This window comes from Panicum virgatum, chromosome 1N (assembly GCF_016808335.1).
Source record: "Panicum virgatum strain AP13 chromosome 1N, P.virgatum_v5, whole genome shotgun sequence".
Classification (NCBI taxonomy): domain Eukaryota; kingdom Viridiplantae; phylum Streptophyta; class Magnoliopsida; order Poales; family Poaceae; genus Panicum; species Panicum virgatum.
This window is the reverse complement of record NC_053145.1, coordinates 9,082,347-9,105,609: the sequence shown is the minus strand read 5'-3', so window position 1 is coordinate 9,105,609 and position 23,263 is coordinate 9,082,347. Positions and strand designations below refer to the sequence as shown.

The 23,263-nt window shown below is 49.3% G+C and overlaps 1 protein-coding gene and 1 pseudogene across 1 annotated transcript; one reads left to right on the top strand and one right to left on the bottom strand.

Annotated features, from left to right (window-relative positions):
• The first annotated feature begins 423 nt into the window (after window positions 1–423).
• LOC120653267 lies at window positions 424–8,914 on the top strand (annotated as a pseudogene).
• Window positions 8,915–16,391: 7,477 nt separating this feature from the next.
• On the bottom strand, window positions 16,392–19,904 carry LOC120653266 (UDP-glycosyltransferase 73C4-like). The gene is made up of 3 exons (XM_039931040.1): window positions 19,844–19,904; window positions 18,521–18,806; window positions 16,392–17,559 (listed from the first exon to the last, which is right to left on the bottom strand). Exons 1-3 carry the CDS (start codon window positions 19,902–19,904, stop codon window positions 16,488–16,490), a joined length of 1,419 nt encoding a protein of 472 aa, XP_039786974.1. The 3' UTR covers window positions 16,392–16,487.
• Between the last annotated feature and the right edge of the window lie 3,359 nt (window positions 19,905–23,263).

The window sequence follows — 23,263 nt, the reverse complement described above, 5'->3', positions numbered from 1 at the left end:
TGATGACCTTCTCCTTTTGTTTTACTTCCCTGCACTCCATCGTGATATGATACGTGGATATGGAACAAACAACTTTGCCCATCTCGTTGATGCAAAACGCCGGATTGCCGGAACATGTAGTAGATTACAGGCGTCCAAAGGAATGCAGTGATCTTTGTCATTTCTTTCTCCGATCGAGATGATCTTTTGGCCGTCCGCTGCCCGCCCGTCTCGGGAAAATCCAAATCTCGTGCCGTCGATTGCGACCTCTGCCTCCAGATTTCCAACGAACTCTGCCTCGCTTGATCCAATCCAGACGGAACCATCGTCAGAAGGAGTAGAGACGCAGTACGCTTGATCCCAATGCGGCAGGCGGCAGCGGCGAAGCATAGCCACGTAGCCATGAATCTGCCACAGAAACCAAGTGCCAATTTGTATGGCGGAATGGCCGATGGGGACATCCGGACATGGGATCAGTCGCCTGAATGTCTCTGCCACGGAAAACCCAAAGTGAAATGCTAGCTCCTCGACAAGCAAGAAAACAAGATCAAGCCATTTTTCAGTGGCTGCAACGAGCGGCCAACATTCAGTAACACCCCAGGTGCTAATTCTCTATAATTAAATTAATCACGGTCATTAGTTTCAAACCCACGTGAGAAAATCACTAAACCAAAGTTTGTTTTTTTGTCAGCTTGCCGGACCGGTCTGACCGGTCGGAACAACCGGTCTGACCGGTCGAACCTGTATGACATGTGTGACCCACAAACATTATAACCATCTATTTCTTTCTCCCTCACGCTCACCCTCACTCTCTCACGTCACTCTCTCCCTCTCTCACGTCCACTCTCTCCCTCAAGTGCTCTCCATCTCCCTAGAGCCCTAAACCCCAAATCCTCCACCCCAACTTGAGCTCAAGGCCAAGAAGGCTTCAAGATGGCGAGGAGCACATTCTTCTCCACATGTTCCTCCCCGGGAAGCCTTGGGTTTCAAGTTCTTCGAGCAGGGAAAAGCTCGTTCAAGGTACTCCAACTTGTGCTGGCCCGATCTATCTTTCTTGGAGGTTCTAAGTGATTTCTTTTGGTCAATCATCTCCTTATGCATCCTTGAACTAGAATTCAAGAGGGTTTCAATTTTGGTGGGCTAGTTTTTCCACCATGAGAATTTCTGTTCTTGGTAGAAAAAAATACTGTCGGGCCCGGAGACTCCGGGTATAAGCCCGGATACTCCGGATTTTTAACATTCCGGGGACAACTCCGGGTATAGACCCGGAAACTCCGGACTTGGGAGTCCGGATACTCCGAGTAGGTGTCCGGATACTCCGGGTTTTTGGGTATTTTTTGGTGGACAAGAGCAATTGGGGTAGATCCTTAGTAGTTGTACTCGGTCGAGGGTTAATTGTAATTTTAAAATCGTATTTTCATTAACTCATATCATATGCATACGTGTAGCAGCCGCGGCAGAGGAGGTGGTATACGAAGTGGTTGCGGAGCCACAGGAGCCCCAGGGGCAAGCCCCGCAGCAGGAGGTTCGCGAGGAGTCGGCCCAAGGCTCAACTCACCCTAGTGCTGAGCAGCAGCCCGAAGGCAAGCCCTGGTGCATGTCCTACTATTTCAATTTATGAATCACTATGTATGCTTATTACTCGTTCATTACGTTTCAGGAGTTGTTTGAAACCTTAGTTGCATGATCCCTAGGTTTTCCTGGGCCTTATACTAGTATGTGTAGGTCGGTAGCACTGCTATGCTTAATAGGTCTCGGTAGAAGTCGAGTGATATCCTATTACTCACGAGATATAGGATATTTTAGAGTCGAGAAATTTTCTGTTACTCGCGAGATATAGGATGTCTCTATAAATTGAATATATAGAATATTTGAAGATGCAGGAAAAGAAAGGAATTGGAGACCGGGCGGGGAATGTTTAGCCCCGTCTGTGTCGGTTAAGGACCGTACCGTTGTCTGGCCCTGCTGATAAAATTTGATATTGTCCTAACCGCATGCTCGGAGTAGGAGGTAGTCGAAACCGGTAAGCCTAGTACTGCCTCGCTTCGAAAGTACAGAACTTCATCACCACCGCTTAGGGCGAGTCGAGTAGTCGCGGAGAAACGGGATGCATATGTTTACTTTTGATGGTCTCACATTGAGCTCGGCTGACTATATGTAGGTGGGGCGGTTCTGTAGTTCGAGGCGGGGAGGGGAAGGGTTGGCGTGTGGGGTCCGACGGGGCTTTTGCGTGCCGTGTTGGTTAGGTCCACCTTGCAAGGTTAAATCGAATCGATTCGCCGTCAGTCGCTCTCGGATATGAGCACCTTGATCGCAGCACCGAATCGTAGTGATACAATATGGAATATGGATTATACATTTATGATGATGGTTACATTGAATTATAGTATATTTGCTCTACCATGTGTGCTTTAGTTGGTTTAGGCAAATATTAGATTATAGTTAATCTATATAGAACCTGGAGCTAAAATATTGAAAATAAGGTTCCATCTTTTAGATGTTTTTTCTGCAAAATAAACCACCAGCCAAATACCTTGCATGTCTAGATATATGGGCTAAGTATACACAATAGTCGGGTAAGTCTTGCTGAGTATTAGTTGCTCAGGGTTTGTTGTTTACCTTATTTCAGGTCTAGGAGCTAACTAGGTGTCACATCGGTGGGCTCGATGTAGCGTCTTATTTTCACGTCTCGGTAGTTCTCGAATTATTTAGTTTGTTTTATTTGTTCTCTAGTAAAAATGCTCTGTAATTTAGATTCTCTTCTATGCTGTCAATTCTTTTGTAAATTTTAAATTTAAAGCTATTTTGTAAAAGTCTTAGTTTTAATTACTTTTTTTGTAAGATTTTATCATGCTGGTACCTTCTGCGCTCGCCTTGTGTGAGACTTCTGGTGTGTTTCGATCGTCCTATGGGTTGGAAACAGCTTATCAAGTTACACTTAATTAAGCTAATGCGTCTGATGTGTTCAAATAATGGCGGTTACGCTTAATTAAGTGCTTTAACTCGGCGGGTCTGTCACAGCTGGTATCAGAACTGAAATGCACCAGGGGGTACCAGCATTATTATTTTGGTGTTTTCAAAAACTAAAAATGAGTTTCAAGAAATGCGTTTCCTTGCACTTAAGGGACTAGGAGAGATTTGACCGTAAGCTCTATATAGAGTAGGTTATGTCGGGTGGCTAGATATATATAATAGCAACTAACTTTCTGGCAATTATCATTCTTGAATGTAAATATATATAATGACATTCTTCTGCAGGTACACTAACTCCGCTGACGTAGGGAAAAGTTAGTAGTACACGGCTAGTATATAGGGAGAGTATATATTGTGCCACCGAAGGATATCCGTATATTGCCATAGTGTGATTGGCAAAAATTTTATTTTTTGTGAGGACGTATAGGTCATGCATACATCATATCATACGCACTATTTTTGCTTTAAATGTTTATTAGCATTTCATCATAGTGATCATATTGTTTTGCTTCGGGTGTTTATTAGTAGTTTTTGTACAAAATTCCTTCACGCCATGCTTATCTCGTTTTCAGTAATTTCGAACCCCACGTGGTTAGGAAGACCTAAAAACCATTGCGTTGTATTTGAACAAAATTTATTTACGGAATTAAACAATTGAAATGCGAAGTTACGAATCTTGTAGTGATTAGTACTTCACGTTTCTGTGGATAAAAGTTCCCTAGACGGTTCAACTCTCCTAGAGAGTCAAAATAAGGATGTTACCCTTAGATGAGACCGTTAGTTGTTTATTCTGATGTATATTTCCCATCACGATTAGCTAATCTTATGATATCCATGGTTCTATGACCATTCTGTTTCATCCAAACGTGGGTGTTTTCTACTATAGGTCAAAGTTAGTTTGACATCATATATTTATACTTGTCTCTAGGCCATTCGTTCAATGCTTAAGGCTAATCTATCACGGCCATCTTGAATGAGAATAATCCTGTGGTTCTAGCGTTGTTCTTTGCTTATTTCTAATCACCTTGATTTGTTTACCTAAAATAGACCCGCTTGCATTCTTGCTCAAATAAAAATAAATAAATCAAGAACTTGATCATAGAAATTATAGTCATCTTGCATGAATAAGGTCGCACGTTTGTTGCATGGGAATCACACTATTACATTACATCGCATTGCATTGTTGGGTCATGCAGGGTTAGGGAAAGATTTGGTGGTAGTTTGGCTGACCGTGAGAATTTCATGCCTTTGAACGTATTTTCTGGCTGCTTTTTGCCTCTTTAATCTCTTTGTATTCGATCGTGTTATTCGGATTGCTATTATTGGTTCTTATATGGTGGAGATTTGTCCCACGCCCTATAGTGCCGCGACGGGACCTAGGGCCTCGTGTGTGCGGCCGCCACGCGATTGTTCTCCTGGGAGCGCGCCGGTGCTTAATTGCGTGTGGATGAAACTACACCATCATTCCTTTTGGTGCAATATTTGAAATCGATTTCTCCAGCGTTTATTCTTTAAGGGGGTAGATTCTCGGAGAGTATGATAATGGGTTGTTTGACGTTTGAGTTTCTGGGGATCATGGCCACTAACCTGCATAGCAACATATGCATTTTGCATCATGTTACTTAATTAATAAATAAAGTTGAGCAAGAATGTTCTTGATGCAAAAACGTGCCTTGATGTCCTTTCTTTAGGGATTCCAGTAGTTCCTTGAAACTCCCCATGTACAAGTAGTAGTTTTCGTTTCCACCCGAAGTCAGAAATTCCTTGAATTCTCCTTCTTCTCAGTGTTTCCTTGACTTCATTTGGATGTCTAGCACGGAGCTAGAGTAAATGTGCAAAATTTTGTGGCCAACTCTCGTTAGTCATGTATAGTTCTTAGAAGTTCATTTTCGGCCTTTTTCGTTCCCTTTTAAATCTCGGGGTGAGATTTCTTTAAGGGGTAGGATTGTAACACCCCAGGTGCTAATTCTCTGTAATTAAATTAATCATGGCCATTAGTTTCAAACCCACACGACAAAATCACTAAACCAAGGTTTGTTTTTTTTTTGTGAGCTTGGGCCGGACCGGTCTGACCAGTCGGAACAACTGGTCTGACCGGTCGAACCTGTATGACATGTGTGACCCACAAATATTATAACCACTCTATTATTCTCTCCCTCACGCTCACCCTCACTCTCTCACGTCACTCTCTCCCTCTCTCACGTCCACTCCCTCCCTCACTCTCTCCCTCAAGTGCTCTCCCTCTCCCTAGAGCCCTAAACCCCAAATCCTGCACCCAACTTGAGCTCAAGGCCAAGAAGGCTTCAAGATGGCGAGGAGCACCTTCTTCTCCACATGTTCCTCCCCTGGAAGCCTTGGGTTTCAAGTTCTTCACGCAGGGAAAGCTCGTTCAAGGTACTCCAACTTGTGCCGGCCCGATCTATCTTTCTTGGAGGTTCTAAGTGATTTCTTTTAGTCAATCATCTCCTTATGCATCCTTAAACTAGGATTCAAGCGGGTTTCAATTTTGGTGGGCTAGTTTTTCCACCATGAGAATTTCTGTTCTTGGTAGAAAAAAATGCTGTTGGGCCCGGAGACTCCGGGTATAAACCCAGATACTCCGGATTTTTAACATTCCGGGGACAACTCCGGGTATAAACCCGGAAACTCCGGACTTGAGAGTCCGGATACTCCGAGTAGGTGTCCGGATACTCCGGGTTTTTGGGTATTTTTGGGTGGACAAGAGCAATTGGGGTAGATCCTTAGTAGTTGTACTCGGTCGAAGGTTAATTGTAATTTTAAAATCGTATTTGCATTAACTCATATCATATGCATACGTGTAGCAGCCGCGGCAGAGGAGGTGGTATACGAAGTGGTTGCGGAGCCACAGGAGCCCCAGGGGCAAGCCCCGCAGCAGGAGGTTAGCGAGGAGTCGGCCCAAGGCCCAACTCATCCTAGTGCTGAGCAGCAATCCGAAGGCAAGCCCCGGTGCATGTCCTACTATTTCAATTTATGAATCACTATGTATGCTTATTACTTGTGCATTACATTTCAGGAGTTGTTTGAAACCTTAGTTGCATGATCCCTAGGTTTTCCTGGGCCTTATACTAGTATGTGTAGGTCGGTAGCACTGCTATGCTTAATAGGTCTCGGTAGAAGTCGAGTGATTTCCTGTTACTCGCGAGATATAGGATATTTTAGAGTCGAGAAATTTTCTGTTACTCGCGAGATATAGGATGTCTCTATAAATTGAATATATAGAATATTGGAAGATGCAGGAAAGGAAAGGAATTGGAGACCGGGTGGGGAATGTTTAGCCCCGTCTGTGTCGGTTAAGGACCGTACCGTTGTCTGGCCCTGCTGATAAAATTTGATATTGTCCTAACCGCATGCCGGGAGTAGGAGGTAGTCGAAACAGGTAAGCCTAGTACTGCATCGCTTCGAAAGTACAGAACTTCATCACCACCCCTTAGGGCGCGTCGAGTAGTCGCGGAGAAACGGGATACATATGTTTACTTTTGGTGGTCTCACGTTGAGCTCGACTGACTATATGTAGGTGGGGCGGTTCTGTAGTTCGAGACGGGGAGGGGAAGGGTTGGCGCGTGGGGTCCGATGGGGCTTTTGCGTGCCTTGTTGGTTAGGTCCACATTGCAAGGTTAAATCGAATTGATTCGCCGTCAGTCGCTCTCGAAAATGAGCACCTTGATCGCAGCACCGCATCGTAGTGATACAATATGGAATATGGATTATACATTTATGATGATGGTTACATTGAATTATAGTATATTTGCTCTACCAAGTGTGCTCTAGTTGGTTTAGGTAAATATTAGATTATAGTTAATCTATATAGAACCTGGAGTTAAAATATTGAAAATAAGGATCCACCTTTTAGATATTTTTTCTGCAAAATAAACCACCAGCCAAATGTCTTACATGTCTAGATATGTGGGCTAAGTATACCCAATAGACAAGTAAGTCTTCCTGAGTATTAGTAGCTCAGGATTTGTTGTTTACCCTATTTCAGGTTTAGGAGCTAACTAGGTGTCACATCGGTGGGCTCGATGTGGCGCCTTATCTTCACGTCTCGGTAGTTCTCGAATTATTTAGTTTGTTTTATTTATTTTCTAGTAAAAATGGTCTATAAGTTAGATTCTCTTCTGTGCTGTCATTTCTTTTGTAAATTTTAAATTTAAAGCTATTTTGTAAAAGTCTTAGTTTTAATTACTTTTTTTGTAAGATTTTATCATGCTGGTACCTTCTGCGCTCGCCTTGTGTGAGATTTCTGGTGTGTTTCGATCGTCCTGTGGGTTGGAAACAACCTGTCAAGTTAAACTTAATTAAGCTAATGCGCCTGATGTGTTCAAATGATGGCGTTTACGCTTAATTAAGCACTTTAACTCAGCGGGTCTGTCACACATTCTCTATCCTTCCGGCTGCTCCTGGCCTTCGTTGCCACTTGCTTGTACGGGGCACGCCGGCAATGGCGCCCGCAGCTGCTACGACCAAGGCAGCAACGATTCCGCCGCGCACTTCGTCCTCGTCCCCTTCGTGGCGCAGGGCCACATCATCCCACTGGTTGACCTCGCGCGCCTTCTCGCCGAGCGAGGCACGCGCGCGAGCGTCGTGACCACGCCGCTCAACGTCACGCGGCTGCGCGGCGACGCCGACCAGGCCGCGCGCGCCGGGCTGCCCCTCGAGCTTGTGGAGCTGCCCTTCACGCCGCCGGGCTCCGGTCTGCCCGACGACTGCTAGGACGCCGACATGGTCGCCGACAACTACCAGTTCCTCTCCTTCTTCTTCGCGCTCCCCGAGTTCGCCGGCCCGTTCGAGGCCTACGTGTGCGCGCTGTCGCCGCGCCCGAGCTGCATCATCGCCGACTGGATGAATCCGTGGACGGCCGGCGTGGCCAAGAGTCTCGGCATCCCGCGGCTGTTCTTCCACGGGACGTCGTGCTTCTTCTCCCTCTGCGACCTCCAGGCCGCCAACCACGGGCTCCACGAGCGGATAGCCGCGGGAGGTGACGACGACAAGCCCGCCGTGCCGGGAGTGCCCGTGCCGGTTACGGTGATGAAAGCCTCCGCCCCTGGTTTCTTCACCCACCCAGCGACGGAGGTGCTGCGCGACGCGGCCATGGAGGCCATGCGCACGGCCGATGGCGTCGTCGTGAACACATTCCTGGACCTCGAGGCCCAGTTCGTGGCGTGCTACGAGGTGGCACTGGGCAAGCCGGTGTGGGTGGTCTGCCCGCTCAGCCTCTGCAACAGGGACGTGGAGTCCACGGCATGGTGCGGCAGGACGGCCGCCGCTGGTTGCCAGCAGGCGATCACGGCGTGGCTGGACGGGCAGGCCCCCGGCTCCGTCGTGTTCGTCAGCTTCGGCAGCATCGCGCGCAAGCTCCCGAGGCAGCTGGTCGAGGTCGGCCACGGCCTGGAGGACTCCAGCAGGCCATTCCTCTGGGTGGTGAAGGAGACCGAGGCGTCGGCACCGGGGGTGCAGGAGTGGCTGGAGGTCCTGGAGGCGCGCACGGCGGGCCGCGGCCTCGTGGTGCGCGGGTGGGTGCCGCAGCTCGCCGTGCTTGTCGCACCGCGCTGTCGGCGGGTTCGTGACCCACTATGGGTGGAACTCGCTGCTAGAGTCCATCGCGCACGGCGTGCCAGTGGTGACGTGGCCGCACTTCACCGACCAGTTCCTGAACGAGCAGCTGGCCGTGGGCGTGCTCGGCGTGGGCGTGTCAGTCGGCGCGACAGCGGCGCCCGCGATGATATTCGAGGACGCAACCGTGGCGGTGTCTCGGGAGGGCGTCGTGCGGGCGGTGTCGGCGCTGATGGGCGGAGGGGAGGAGGCCGACGAGAGGCGGCGAAAGGCCAGGGAGTACGGGGAGAAAGCTCGCAGGGCCATGGAGGAAGGAGGGTCCTCGTACGAGAACCCGACGCAGTTGATAGAAAGCTTCATGCAAAGTGAAGTCAAAGGACACAAGGAGTGACCATTGTCCATTGGGGTGTTGCCAGCTGCCGTGCTCTCCTACATTTCCTGAATCCTTCGGCACCCATCTCTGTACGGACAGTCACAACCCTCCAACTCAGCTGGTTTCCATAGCATTAAATATGGTGCCATATAAGCAAAAAGTTGAATTGGCAGGAGAGTTAATGCGGAGAGAAGAAAAAATATGAAGAAACCAGGTCTCATGCAAGAAACCATGTCTACGCGAAAACCAAGACAAAAGAAGAGGTGATTGGAGGGAGAAAAGAGGGATGAAATATGATTGGATAGCAATTTATTTTAAAGAAACCATCCATTGAGGATGTAGTTTCTATGAGTAGTGTCTATATGACATGGTAAGTATAGAAACTACTACTAGTGTCTTGGGTTGGGATTGCCCTACTGCCAGCGAGCCCAGCTATATCATCCAACGTGGGCTATCATAACTACTGGGAAACACGATATCGGGGCCGGTTAGAGGGATAAATGTCATGACCCAAAATTTATAAATATGCTTAACAATTAATCAAGAGCATCATAAACATCATTAGTGCATAACGAAGCATCGTGTGCACATATTTGTATAAGTTTGTTTAATTGTTTTGCCTTGTTTGAAGATATGCTTGTGAAGAAAGTTCAACTTTTTCTGCGCAACTTGGCCTCCAAAAATTTTATTTAAATACTAGATTTCAAATGAGGAATTTAAAATATTTTTAGGGAATTTTAGGACCTTTTACCTGAGCCATAAAATTCTTGGAAGATTCAAAAACCCGCTGATTTGTTCTTTTTGCTGCAACCAAACTACAAAAGCTTTTTGAGTGATTCTTCTTAGAAAGTTACTTTGGAGATTTTATCTAGCTTCATTAAAAATTTCATGAATTTTTTAGCCCGGAAAGAACTTGATTTCGATTTTTGAACTTCCACCCTTCCCTTCCACCCCGGGCCCACCTGTAATCCCCTCCACCGCCCTTCTTCCTGTGCCTGCTCGCCCCTGGTTGGGCAGCAGGGGCGGCGGTGCCACGCCGGCGCCCGCTGGCTCGGCCAGCGTGGCCACACCCCAGGTCGGCCGCCGAGTCCCTCGCCTCCCTCCTCGTCCTATAAATGAGACGGCCTCCGAAACCCGGCCGCCGAGTCCCTCGCCTCCCTCCTCGTCCTATAAATGAGCCGGCCTCCAAAACCCTAGCCCCCTTCCCCATCCACCATTGCCCAGCTGCTGCCACCTCCATTGCCGCCGCCGGCCGTCGTCGATTCTCCACCCTCGATCAGCCTCCCTTCAATTCCTCGCGCAGGGAGCATCTAATTCCTCTCCTCTACTGATTCCCGAGCTCACCCGGCCGATTCCCCTCCACAGGACCTCCTCCGGCGGGCCTCTTTCGCCGGCGCAGCCCCAGCTCGCCGCGCCGCCCGTTCGCCGCCTCTCCTCGCTGTACGCCTCTGGGGTGTGCTTCTCCTCACCGTGGAACACGCCGTGCGCAAGTTGGCCCAACCCCTCCGGCCTTGCTTCGCCCGTTCCCTCGGCCGCCGTCGCCGCCGTCGCGCCATGGGCGCGCCCCTACCGTGGTCAAGGCACCCTGGCTCGCCTTGACTCAGGCCTGGTCCGCCTGGCTCCTGGGGCCCACTTGTCAGCGCCTAGGAGTGGTGGGTATGGGTGCATCTAGCCTTTTGGATAGCTTTTATTTGTGTAGCGATTTTGTAAAATGCATGTAAATTCATATATATCTCCAAAAACTATGAAACTTGTTTTGCTTGATTCTTGTGCCTCAGATCTACCATGGAAAAATATTGGTTTGCATGTTACTATGTTGTTGATTTATTTATGCTTTAATGTTGTAAAAGTGAGTAAAATGCTTAGTTAATTCTATACTACTCTAAAAATGTCAAACTAAATTTTGTTAGAATCCTTATGAAATGTTCTTTTCAGTAGTACAACTTTCTTGCTTCAGTCTCATATGTTTGTTAGGGTTTTATCTTGATTTCATACTTGCTTTCTGAAAGGTTGTTTATTACATGACTCTTTGTAGAAAAATGATCAAATGGTGAAACCAGATTTCTTAGTTTTGTATTCATGCCTAGTATCTGTGATAATTTTCTTAGATTTGTTCAGTTAAGTTTGCATGCCTTTTCTAAATTAACTTGTATAGGATAGCTGAAACTTGTAGTATTCATAAATAATACTACAAAAATATTTTCTCTTCAAATCCAACTCTCATGAGTTTGTTTAGATGTTCTCTGTGTGCTAAATTTATTTCATGATTTAATCTTGCTGTTAGAATTCGTTTGTCAATTCTTGCTTACGGTGTTCTTGTTAAGTGCTAGATGTGCATGATTGGTGTTGTTTATGTTTGTGTTGTGCATCATCACATGTGGTACTATTCTTTATTCATGACATTTCATTTCATGCATGATCATGGCATCATTCTAATACATACATTCATTCATGCATTATAGTGACTAATCGTCGGAGAACGAGCCCATTGAGCCCACCGAGTCTGTTGAGCCCGAGCCCGGTGTCGAGTTTGTGGTTGAGCCCGAAGTTAACCAAGGCAAGCAGCTATGCATGATTCCTTGTGCCTATTTAAATTGATGCAATTTAAATATCTCACTTGGGTATTATTGGGTTATCTATATTATGTTATTTATTGCATTCCTGTACCTACTTTATGCATTTATCTTCCTTGCCTTGTTATATCCATGTCCTTGCCACTTGTAGCTAGTAACTAATTAATTGCTTAAATGCTTAGCCATGCTTAGAATGGGTCTATGACTTGGAAAAACTCTTGGAATAGGATCACACTATACTCACTTGATTACCCTTGATCGCACGTGTTCGGTTTAGGCTATGTTGGAAAGGTTGGGTTGGTTACGTTGGAAAGTTGGTTTCGTGGTTTGGGCGGAATGTTAGGGCCTAGAGAAAGGAGTCTCAGAGGCATAGTCTGCTTGAACTGATTAAGGACCGTCCATGGATGACGTTGGTTTTGAGCAACTTTCCGTGCTACCAGATATCCTAAATAATGGTATGGATGAGCCAATTACCTTCTTTCACTTGGTCTTTGATGCACGGTCTTAGATACGTGGCCAAGGGGCTATGCAGGGAGGCTTAGAGGTGTCCCCAGTAGATCTATGTGTAGGGAAGTTTAGAGGTGTCCCCGGTGGACCTAAGTTACTCCACGCGTAAGCTAGGCGTGATGTTCATCGATTGAGCCTTGTTGGGAACGGTTGATGCGAGTACCCCCCTTATCCAACTTTGGCCGGTTGGGTGAGTCGCATGGTCCTTGCGTCGTGTGGGTAAAGTAGTACACCCTTGCAAGGTTTAAATCAATTCGAATTGCCGCGCTCTTGGACATGAGCACGCTCACTATCCCATGAACTCTTCGTAGAAAGTTCCGTTTATGTTGCGAATGGTTTATGACATCTCTATGTTGAATTATTTTATTCTTGTCATAATCAACTAAAATTTGTGGTGGATTGGGCAAGATTAATTAATTTTGCTAGAGAGCTAGATGTTGGTTAGAGAGCTCATGCTTGCACAATAATAACTTAACCTTAAAGCCTCTTTGAGCCTCTTGCATGATCCTTGATTATATAATTGCATAAGTCTTGCGAGTATCTTTTGTACTCATCTTGCTTTTCTATTTAAACTAAGTTGCAGGTGAGCCGGAATTTGTTCGATTGATGTGGCTACAATGGTGCCCTTGAGCAAGACGCCATTGCTTTGTTACGCTTTTATCGATTTATCCGCTGCGTAGTTTCTCTTTCGTGAGAGCATGTTGAAACACCAAATTTTAATTTCATATATTTTTTATGTCATTCGTGAGCCCAAGGCTGTAATGGAAGCTTGGAACCTTTAATTTCATATTTGAACTATCCTTGTCATGAACTTGTAATCCCAAATGTTGAATTCTTGTAATGACTAAAATTACTCTTTATGGTTCATTGGTGATGTATTTTTTATATAATGTTATGTGTGCTTAATCCTGTGCATGTGGCAAACACGTACCGGGACTACCGGATTTGATATTATTTTGGACAAATGATGTGTCAGTTATTTGTATCTTTAGATGTGAGTTAACACGTGGCATGCTCTCAGGCGAGCGCGTGTTAGCCCTCATCTTTATGATAATGACCGACGATTTGCCTAAAATAGTGTCAAATTGGGCGGTTCTTACAATAAACACCGGTTTTCCGACCGGGACTACCAAATCAACATTTGTGGGATTGTCTTGACCATACCAGTTGAAAGGACCAACCGAGGCTACCACGCTGACACAAACAGGCGAATTATTTTTCTCATTTCTTTCAAATTCAGTTTTATTTATTTTGTTTTTTTACTATTTATTTTTCAAAATAGCTATGCGTACCTGAGCTCTACACTACTATACGTCCATTGGTCTCATTCGAGTTCAAAGAATATTCGATAAAGGGTTGGAGGGGCACCTTCAGAAGAGGACTCTAGATGCTGATGTGCAGGGGTGGTAGGGGTGTTAATTAGTGATTTAGGTGCCCCTCCAATCTTTTTTAGTTCAAAATTTTATACTATTTTTTTAAATAAAATCTTATTTTACAGAATTACTATAAAATTTTAAACTAAAGAGGGTTGGAGGGGCACCCAAAGGTTACCAATTTGCACGCCCTAAGGGGCGGAGACAACCTCTGAGGTGCAGCCAGCGCTATGGGTGCAGCAAGCAGGGGTGGAGACGATATACGGCTGCGCGGCATGGCCGGCGCTCGGCGCTCGGGGGCGGCGAGAAGGCCGCCGAGGTGAGAGCGATGGAGAGCATGAGCTCCAGGTGTCCGGGTGTGCTGTGGCAGTGCGGTGGCAGTGGGTCGCGGCCGACGTTAGCGATTGGGTTTGCGATGCTTTGCGGATTCTTGTGGAATTCTCCTCTTATCCTATGGGCTTCGCGATGCGGAAAACAATGGCCCGCAAATGATTTGCAGCTCGCTGCATGTGTCGCGACCAGCGATTTTGCGGCCCGAATTTGCGGGTTCGTATAAGAACTCGCCCCGCCTGCAAGTTGATATGTGATATGATATACGCTGCAGTACGAACTTTTTGAGCTAATATGCATGCATACACTGTAATTTTTTCTGAACTTTTTTGTAGGCAGTATTTGTTTGTGCTCAATAAGGGCTATGCTACAGCAATGAGCAGACCGGAGCATGTGATTACACGCGTCCAAATGCAGTATTGTTTGTGGAGACGTCAATTAGTGATTCTTAGGTACACTCCGACCCTGTTTAGTTCAATATTTTGTATCTCGTTTTAAAAAATTAGTATAAAACTTTGAACTAAAAAAGGTTGGAGGTGCACCCTAGTTTGCCATTCCTTTGATTGGTAAAAGAACACGGAACCGCCGTGATTTGCTCCAAAGATATATGCGGAAGGTTACGACCTGCGTGTCCTGTTTCCGTAATGTTGAGCAAGACCTCTAGGAGACTAGGATTCAGCGATCCAGCTGCGTCCGGGCACCAGGAACAGGAGTCACGGAAGAACTTAGCAGCCACACTTCGCATCATCAGATTAGAAGACAAATAAAGTTGTTCTGGGCTCTCCGATCCTCTTGTCCTGTCCATTCATGCACCAATAAACACTTGAAGCATCCACGTCACCGTCCGGTCTGCACCAATAAAATTCTAGCAAGCAGCTGGCACTTGGACCTTTTGCATTGTTCTTAGCTAGTAGACATCAGCTGCCTAAACAAGGATCTTATTCAGGCGACAAAAGATTGATGACTGTTATGCCCAGAACGCTAGCCAATAATCGTAACAACTCCGGGCAAAATCATGGTACTTGGACAGCTTGAACGAGCGAGCAGGCCGGCGATCGGCGGTGACGAGCTCCCCGTCGCCGCCGTACTCAACGCGGAACGTCGTCAGGCGGAGCACGCACTTGTCCCCGTCGCCGACGCACTCCTCCCTGTCCACCCCCGGCCTCGTCAGGATCCCCACGAGGCAGAACCTGCCGCCGCCGCCCATGTCGACGAGCTTGGCGTCGACGTGCCGCCGGGGGTCCTCGAGGAACAGCTTCTCCTTGCTGAGCTTCCGGCCCGGCGCGGTCACCCCGTCGAGGCGCGGGACATCGCACGCGCAGATGTGCCCGTCCGACTCCGGCGTGAACTCCCCATGCCCGTCGCTCTGGGCGTGGAGGCCGACCCACGCGTGTAGCCCGCGGTCGTAGTGCGCTCGCCCTATGAACGGCAGCTCCCAGTCGCCATGGCGACTCCAACAGCCGCGCTCCGTGTCGTAGGAGAAGGTGCCCCGGCCGCGGTGGTCGTCGACGTAGTGGCAGTGGACTGACACGAAGAAAGCGCGGCCCGCCGGGTAAAGCGCGTGAGCCACAATGCCCTCCGGTGACAGGGGAAGCATGTAGGGGTCGTCGCCGCTCCAGAACCACCGCGTCGAAGTGTAGCCGTAGGGGCCGTAGAAGTTGAGGTCGCGCCAAGACCAAAGGTCCTCGCCCGACCGGCTCGGCTTCTTCTCGTCCTCCGGGCAGCCGTCTGCGGCGGCGTCGTCCTCCAGCTTGAGGCAGTGCAGGCCTCCCCAGCAGAACTGGTCCTCATAGTCCGTGAGCACGTAAAGCCTGTTCCCGACGGCGACGGCGAGCCGGACGCAACCCCCGATCAGACCTTTGGGGAGATCCGGGAGGACTGCAAGCTCCGCCGTCTTCGTGTCGAAGGTCAGGGTGTCACCGTTGCTGCGCCTGTCGTTGGAGCCCCTGAGCCCGGATCCGATGCCGATGACGTTGCTGCCCAGGACGGCGAACCTCTCAACGTACTGATCCTCTATCCGCACTACCGGTGGCTTGGGGAGGCGCGGGAGAGCCCCGAACTCCAAGCTGTCAGGGGCGTCGCCGTCAGGGTCGCCGGCGTCGGCGTCGTCTATGTCCACCTTGTGGATGCCGAACCCGAACTTGGCGTCGTCCATGACCAGGTACAGATGCTTCTTCTCCCCCTCCCCCGTGCCCGCCGTGGGACGGCCATTGCGGCGGCGGTCGTCCTCCAGTGCCGGTGCCTTCCGGCTCGTGTCCGACGCTTCGGTTTCTCCGCCGCCGCCGCACCTCGCGCCGGTGACCGCGGCCTGATCCTTGCCGTCGTCCGGACATCGATCTCCATCGCTTGTATCCGAGACGAGGCCCCGTTAATCGACGGCAGGAAAAACTAGCGGCAGCTCGGTGACACGCCGGCGGCGGATGGAGTTGAGGAGGCTTCTAGGCCCTCTCAGAAACGACCGGCACGCCCACATCGTGTGCCGTGCTCGGCGCGCCCCCTCTGGAAACCTGCGGCGGCGGCGAACCAAGTGCTAGATGAAGCAGCAGATCCGTGTTTTTCGTGCAGATTGATGATGATGATGATCGAATCGATGGTATATATCCATAGTGCCTGGTTTGTTAGGGTCATCTTGATTTCTTGCGCCAAGAAAGGAAGGACAGGTACACGCTGGGCTCGAATCTGCCCAAATCCAATGGTCAGGCACAAAAACGATTTCAGAGATGAACATTACGAGATCATGGCATCAACACATCATGCAGCAAAGCCGATGGATTCAAGAAATGTAGGACAACAGCAACAGCCCAATGATCACTCCTTGGGTCCTTTGACTTCACTTTGCGCGAAGCTTTGTACCAGCCGCGTCAGGTTCTCGTACGAGGACCCTCCTTCCTCCATGGCCCTGCGAGCTTTCTCCCCGTACTCCCTGGCCTTCCGCCTCCTCTCGTCGGCCTCCTCCCCTCCGCCCATCAGCGCCGACACCGCCCGCACGACGCCCTCCCGCGGCAACGCCACGGTGTCGTCGTCGAATACCATCACGGACGCCGTCGTCACGCCGACAGGCACGCCCACGCCGAGCATGTCCACCACCAGCCGCTCGTTCAGGTACTGGTCGGCGAAGTGCGGCCACGTCGCCACAGGCACGCCGTGCGCGATGGACTCCAGCAGCGAGTTCCACCCGCAGTGGGTCACGAACCCGCCGACGGCGCGGTGCGACAGCACGGCGAGCTGCGGCGCCCACCCGCGCACCACGAGGCCGCGCCCCGCCGTGCGCGCCTCCAGGGCCTCCAGCCACTCCCGCACCCCCGGCGCCGCCGCCTCGGTCTCCTTCACCACCCAGAGGAACGGCCTGCCGGAGTCCTCCAGGCCGTGGCCGACCTCGACCAGCTGCCTCGGGAGCTTGCGCGCGATGCTGCCGAAGCTGACGAACACGACGGAGCCGGGGGCCTGCCCGTCCAGCCACGCCGTGATTGCCTGCTGGCAGCCAGCGGCGGCCGTCCTGCCGCGCGACGCCGTGGACTCCACGTCCCGGTTGCAGAGGCTGAGCGGGCCGACCACCCACACCGGCTTGCCTAGCGCCGCCTCGTAGCACGCCACGAACTGGGCCTCGAGGTCCAGGAACGTGTTCACGACGAAGCCATCCGCCGTGCGCATGGCCTCCATGGCCGCGTCGCGTAGCACCTCCGTCGCGGGGTGGTTCAAGAAACCAGGGGCGGTGGCTCTCGTCACCGTTACCGGCACGGGCACACCCGGCACGGCGTGTTTGTCTTCGTCGCCGCCCGCGGCTATCCGCTCGTGGAGCCCGTGGTTGGCGGCCTGGAGGTCGCAGAGGGAGTAGAAGCACGACGGCCCGTGGAAGAACAGCCGCGGGATGCCGAGCAGTGGCGGAGGGCAGCCAAAAAATTAGGTATGGCGGGATAGATAAACGCTAAGAAATTGAGAGAGAAACGCTATAAATATGACTTTGTTTAGATTGAAAACAAGTTCGTATCCATTGAATTATTTTGGCCAAGGTATGGCAGCTGCCACTCCTTACCACATGGGGTCCTCCGCCACTGCCCTGACGCCTACCTTGTCATCACCATAGCCTGCCGGACGGCCCGGACGCCATGCTCGCCGCTGTCTCCCTCTGACATGTGGTCCCTGCTTGTCCGCTATTGCTTCACTTGCGTCTCAGTAAGGATGGCAGCGGATCGGTTTCGGGGCGGGTATCCGCGGTTTTCGGGTTTTCGGGTTTCGGGTTCGGTTTCTAGTTTTTACCCGCGGATTTGCGGTTTCGGGTACCCGAAATATTTCGGGTTTAGGGCGGATCTGTAAATAAATCCGCGGAGCTCCATCGGGCCCCCGAAAATTTGAGTCCACAGCCCACTAGCAGCCCATTTAGAACCCTAGCTATATAAACTGAGTCAGTGAGTCGTCATCCCGACCCGAACCCCCACCCCCACCCCGCCTCGGCGCCTCCGCCTGGAGTCGTCATCCGGTCATCCCTCCCCCCATCCCCAACGGCCCAACCCCTCCCGACCCGACCCCCCCCCCCCCCCCGCCTCGGCGCCTCCGCCTGGGCGCCTGGCCGCCTCGGCCTCCCCCCGACGGCCCGACCGCCCGATCCGGCGATCCCGAAGCCCCGAACCGGCGAACTCCAGCCCCCCACGCCGCCGAGATCCGGCCCTCCATGCCGCCCAGCTTCGGCCTCCCACGCCGCCGAGCTCCGGCCCTCCAACGCCGCCAAGATCCGGCCCTCCACGCCGCCCAGCTTCGGCCTCCCACGCCGCCGAGCTCCGGCCCTCCAACGTCGCCGAGCTCCGGCCCCCCACGCCGCCGAGCTTCTCAAGCTCTCCATGCACCGGAAGGCGAGCTCCAGCAGCATCTCGAGCGCGCGCTCCGCGGCGGGCGTGCGCGCGAGGTGCGGGTCGAGCACGTCGGCGGCGGCGCCGCCGATGAACCTGGCCATGGCCCAGCGCGCGGTGAGGCGCTCCTTCATCTCGCGCTTGGTCTCGATGGGGCGGCGCGCGGAGGCGAGCTCGACGAGGAGGACGCCGAAGGAGTAGACGTCGCTGCGGTCGGTGAGCTGGCGCCGCACCGCAGCCCTGCACTCATCCGGATCCGGTGGACCGGCGCCGCACCGCAGCCCTGTCGGAGTCGGACTCGCCCATCCCCTAGAGCCTAGACCCCTACCCCGCGCCGCACGCCCTGTCGCCCATCCCCTACCCCGCGCCGCGGCATGGACCTCCTGGAGAGCTCTCGGAGGAGGCAGCCGCGACCGGATTCCAGGAAGGACATGGCGCCACGAGCGGTGCCGCTTCGGGCCGCTCGCTCGCTCGCCGCAGGCTGCCGGGGGCCTGGCCACGCCGCCGGCCGCCGCCTCGCCTAGGATTCGGCGGCTGGAGCTGGGCCCTGGGGAATTGGGAGCGGGAGGGCAGAGAGCGCTCGGCTCGGCCGGTCGGATTATCCGTTCGGTTTTGGGTATCCGCGGTTTTCGGTTTTGGGTTTGAATTTGTACCCGAATAGGAGTTCGGGTCGGGTTCGGGTTTCAAGTTCGGGTTTCGGTTTTGGGTGCCCAGATACTCCACCCGAACCGAACCCGACCCGTTGCCATCCTTACGTCTCAGATGTCGAGATGGAAAGTTTAATTGCTGTTGTGCAGGTCGGTACAAGTTTTTAAATGGAATTCATTCAACTAGAAATTGAAATAGATAAGTACAGAAAACACTACTTGTGGAGAGGTTACGACATAAATGCCAAGAAACCACCCAAAGCTGCATGGGAATTGGTTTGTCTACCCAAAACAGAAGGAGGTTTAGGTGTGCTGAATCTGCAAACTCAAAATGTTCTCTCCTTTTGAAAAATCTACATAAATTTTTCAATAGACAGAATATTCCTTGGGTTGACTTGATTTGGGAATCATATTATGGCAATGGATCACTGCCCTCTCAACAAAGGAAAGGGTCTTTCTGGTGGAAAGACAATCTTAAGCCCTTGGACTCCTATAAAGGCATGGCACATGTTAATATACAAGATGGGGTTAATTGTTTACTGGGAAGATCTGTGGAATAATCATGTCCCTAAACATCACTTTTCTGAGTTATACTCATTTGCAATTTGCAAAGGACACTAGCATTTCTCTGAAAAATGCTAGAGAAGCTGTGGATCCTGCAACCCTTCTCCACTTGCCCATTTCTCAGATAGCACTGCAACAGCTGAATGAGCTAGCTCAGCTTTTAGAGTCATTGCCTAACACTGCTGAAAGTGACTCTTTGTCCTATATTTGGGGAAACCACTTTTTCTCTGCATCCAAAGCATATACACATCTTACTGGGCACAAACATACACACCCAGCTTTCAAATGGCTCTGGAAATCGGCATGTCAGAATAAACATAAAGTCTTTTTTTGGCTTTGGCTGCAAGATAGACTAAGTACCAGAGGTTTACTTCGAAGAAGAAATATGAATTTGCCTTCCTACCTATGTGTGTGCTGTAATCAGAGCATAGAAGAAAGCTTGATGCATCTTTTCCTAGAATGTCCTTTTGCAATGATTTGCTGGTCAAAATTGCAAGTTCAGATTGGGAACTCACATCCTTTCACAGAGTTGGAATCTATCAGAAATCAACTTAATGTCGCTTTTTTATGGATATTATCATCATGTTCAACTGGTGCATTTGGATGCAGCGCAATGATCTTATTTTTAAAGGGCTTCAACCACATCCAGATAATTGTTATGCTCACTTCAAGTGTGAATTTGCCTTAGTTATTCTAAGAGCAAAATCAAGACTTAAACAACCTATGACAGAATGGCTAGAAGCCTTATTGTAATCTGCCTTATTTTTTCGCCTCCTTTTTTGTTTCTTGAACATTTTATGTATGTTTCCGACTGTTTTTATTTTAATTAATATATAATCAGTAGAGGATTCATCCCCTCCTGTTTCATAAAAAAACTAGAAATTGAAATAACTTTTTTTTAGAATAGAAATCAAAATAGCTTGAATCCTGTAGACCTCTTCCGGGCTGAAACGGGGGCACCTATCTATATTCCGGAAGATGCATAAGGTATATGTCTCACGGCCTGCTTACGGCCCACTACGTCATTGCCGGCCTGCTATTTTTCCTTTAAGTGAGGAAGACACGTTGCCGGCCTGCTATTTTTCTTTACGTGTGGAAGTGGAAACCAGAAGCAGCTACCACGGACCTAGCAGGACATACAATAGCAATAGCAGCAGCGGCAAAGTAATGAAAGTATATTATGCTTGTTTTTTTGTTATTTCTTTGAATATGTGATTGTAATGTGTTATTTTGCTAAAGAATTTACGATCAGTTTGTTTAAAATATTAAAGTAATATAGTCAACATTTAAAAATACTGAATTCAACATCTAGGTAGACTTAGTTCAACATTTTAAATATACTAATTCAACATTTTATGTGAAATGTTGATGCAGTATGTCAAGAATGTTGAACACATAAACACAATTTGTTGAAATAATACATTTTGAATGTTAATTTTTGAAAAGTATTTAAAACATTTAAATATATTCATAATGGACCTTGATTTGTTGTATAAATTCTAACAAACATCATGGTTCAAACAGAATTTGAAACGTATTTATGGTTTGAAGAAAAAATGAATCTGAAATTTTGAAGTCAAAAGAAAGTTCGTCAACCACTAACCTGCTACAGCTTGATACAGCCAGCCATGCGCCACCACGTGTCCCGCTTTATGCAACCATGTGCGCTCAACTAGCCCTCTTCCATCAGCTTTTGATCTGATCCGTTCATCATATTCTGCACGGATCTCAAACAGTAGAAGATGAGTAGAATAATTTCTTGCGGAAGATATATAGGATTTCCGGGCTGAAACCACCCTTTCCAAAACACCTAACCCAACTCGGCCCACCTTCTCATCAACAAGATACAAGCCCATATATATATATAACACGAACTTATGAAGTGCTGCCGTTGCACTTGTTCTGGTTTACAGAAACCGACAGCCTTATTTTTCATATCACTAACCTTCAGGGACTCAACTGCAACCATCTAGCCTACTTTTAGGTAAAAGCGAAGCTTGAATCTGCCTATCCCTTGCAAATACCCCATTAGTGTCATCGCCATCAAAAGCGACCAGCAACCATCGACAAGAGCGGAGGAGAAACCACGGCAAAAGATGCTGAGGGTGCCACCACTGCTGCCTCCGACACTGCTGCACAAGCTTCCACTCATAAACCTAACAACAGCATAGGAGTGGAGGCAGTGGGAAGACAGTTCAGAAAATGACATAGGGCGGAGTTCTACGATAAAATTTTTGCATGACAGCTGAAGCGAGGCGCCAAGGCATCATGCTTGGCTGCAGACGCCCGCGATAGCGGCGCACAGGATCCACTGCGCGGGTGCCGAGGCAGGGCTGCAGGACAGCGATGCGCCGGCTTGAGCGCCTGAGCGAGATTGTAGGCGGGTGAACTGCCGAAGACGGCAGCGGTATTTGGTGACAAGAAGACGCAGTGCTGGGCTGAGGCATTACCCTGAATTGCTTAAGTGGCCGCAGCCCACTTGATCGGGAAGCCTATGAGGCCACGAAGTCCTATAGGCCACGCCCCAATGGTCCAATATGAGTCTCACGATTCTCAATAGCAGAGGATCATCGTCCTCGCGTTTGGAGGGCGCCGCCGCGCCGTCATGACCTCCTGCCGAAGTTGAAAATGGGGGATATTGTCAGCACCTATGAAACGGAGGAAGCATCTACTACTATAAGCCGCCGCACCAAAAAGCCTAGTGAACATTTTAGCGGCAGCAAATGGGTTCGCTAGATGTAAACACAAGAAAGTCGCTGATTAAATACTGAGTGCGTGCGAGGAGAAAGGGTATCAAATAACTTGTATGAACTTTTACTTCTCTAGAAGCCAATTCTTTGATCTTCTCTATTCTTCCTATATTCCTCAGATGTTAGATCCATCTTTCTTCTTCTTTCTTACTAACTTTGTTGTTAACATATATGCTCTGGAGCTCACCTAGAGGCAGTTAGGGTAGCTGCACTAGCTCGCCCTTGTGGCTCCGCTCCTGAGTGGAGGGGAGGGAGGGTGCTGACGGCAGAGATGATCGAGCGTGTCGTCCATGTTTCATAAGAAATGGAGGGTAATTTCCTAATTATAAATATTGAAAAATATAAAAATAAAGGTAAGATAAAACGATAAAGCCCCACAAAACAAAGAAGACGAGTAAAAGATCAAAGAATTTATAAAATGGGTGCTTTTCCATTGCCGTTCGTATTGCGCAACGAGGCGATTCGGCGACTGACTCACCGACTCTATTGACCTAGGAGAATTGGCAAAAAAAAAATTCATGCGCATTTTGAAACTTAGGCTCTGTTTAGTTCTCAAAAATTTTTGCACAATTTCCATCGCATCGAATTTTCGGACACATACATAGATCATTAAATGTAGTTGAAAAAATAACTAATTACACATCTAACTGATTAGCACGAGCTGAATCTTTTAAGCATAATTAGTCTATAATTGGACATTATTTGTCAAATAACAACGAAATATAATACAGTATCAAAATCCAAACTTTTCACCAACTAAACACACCCTTAGAACTAAA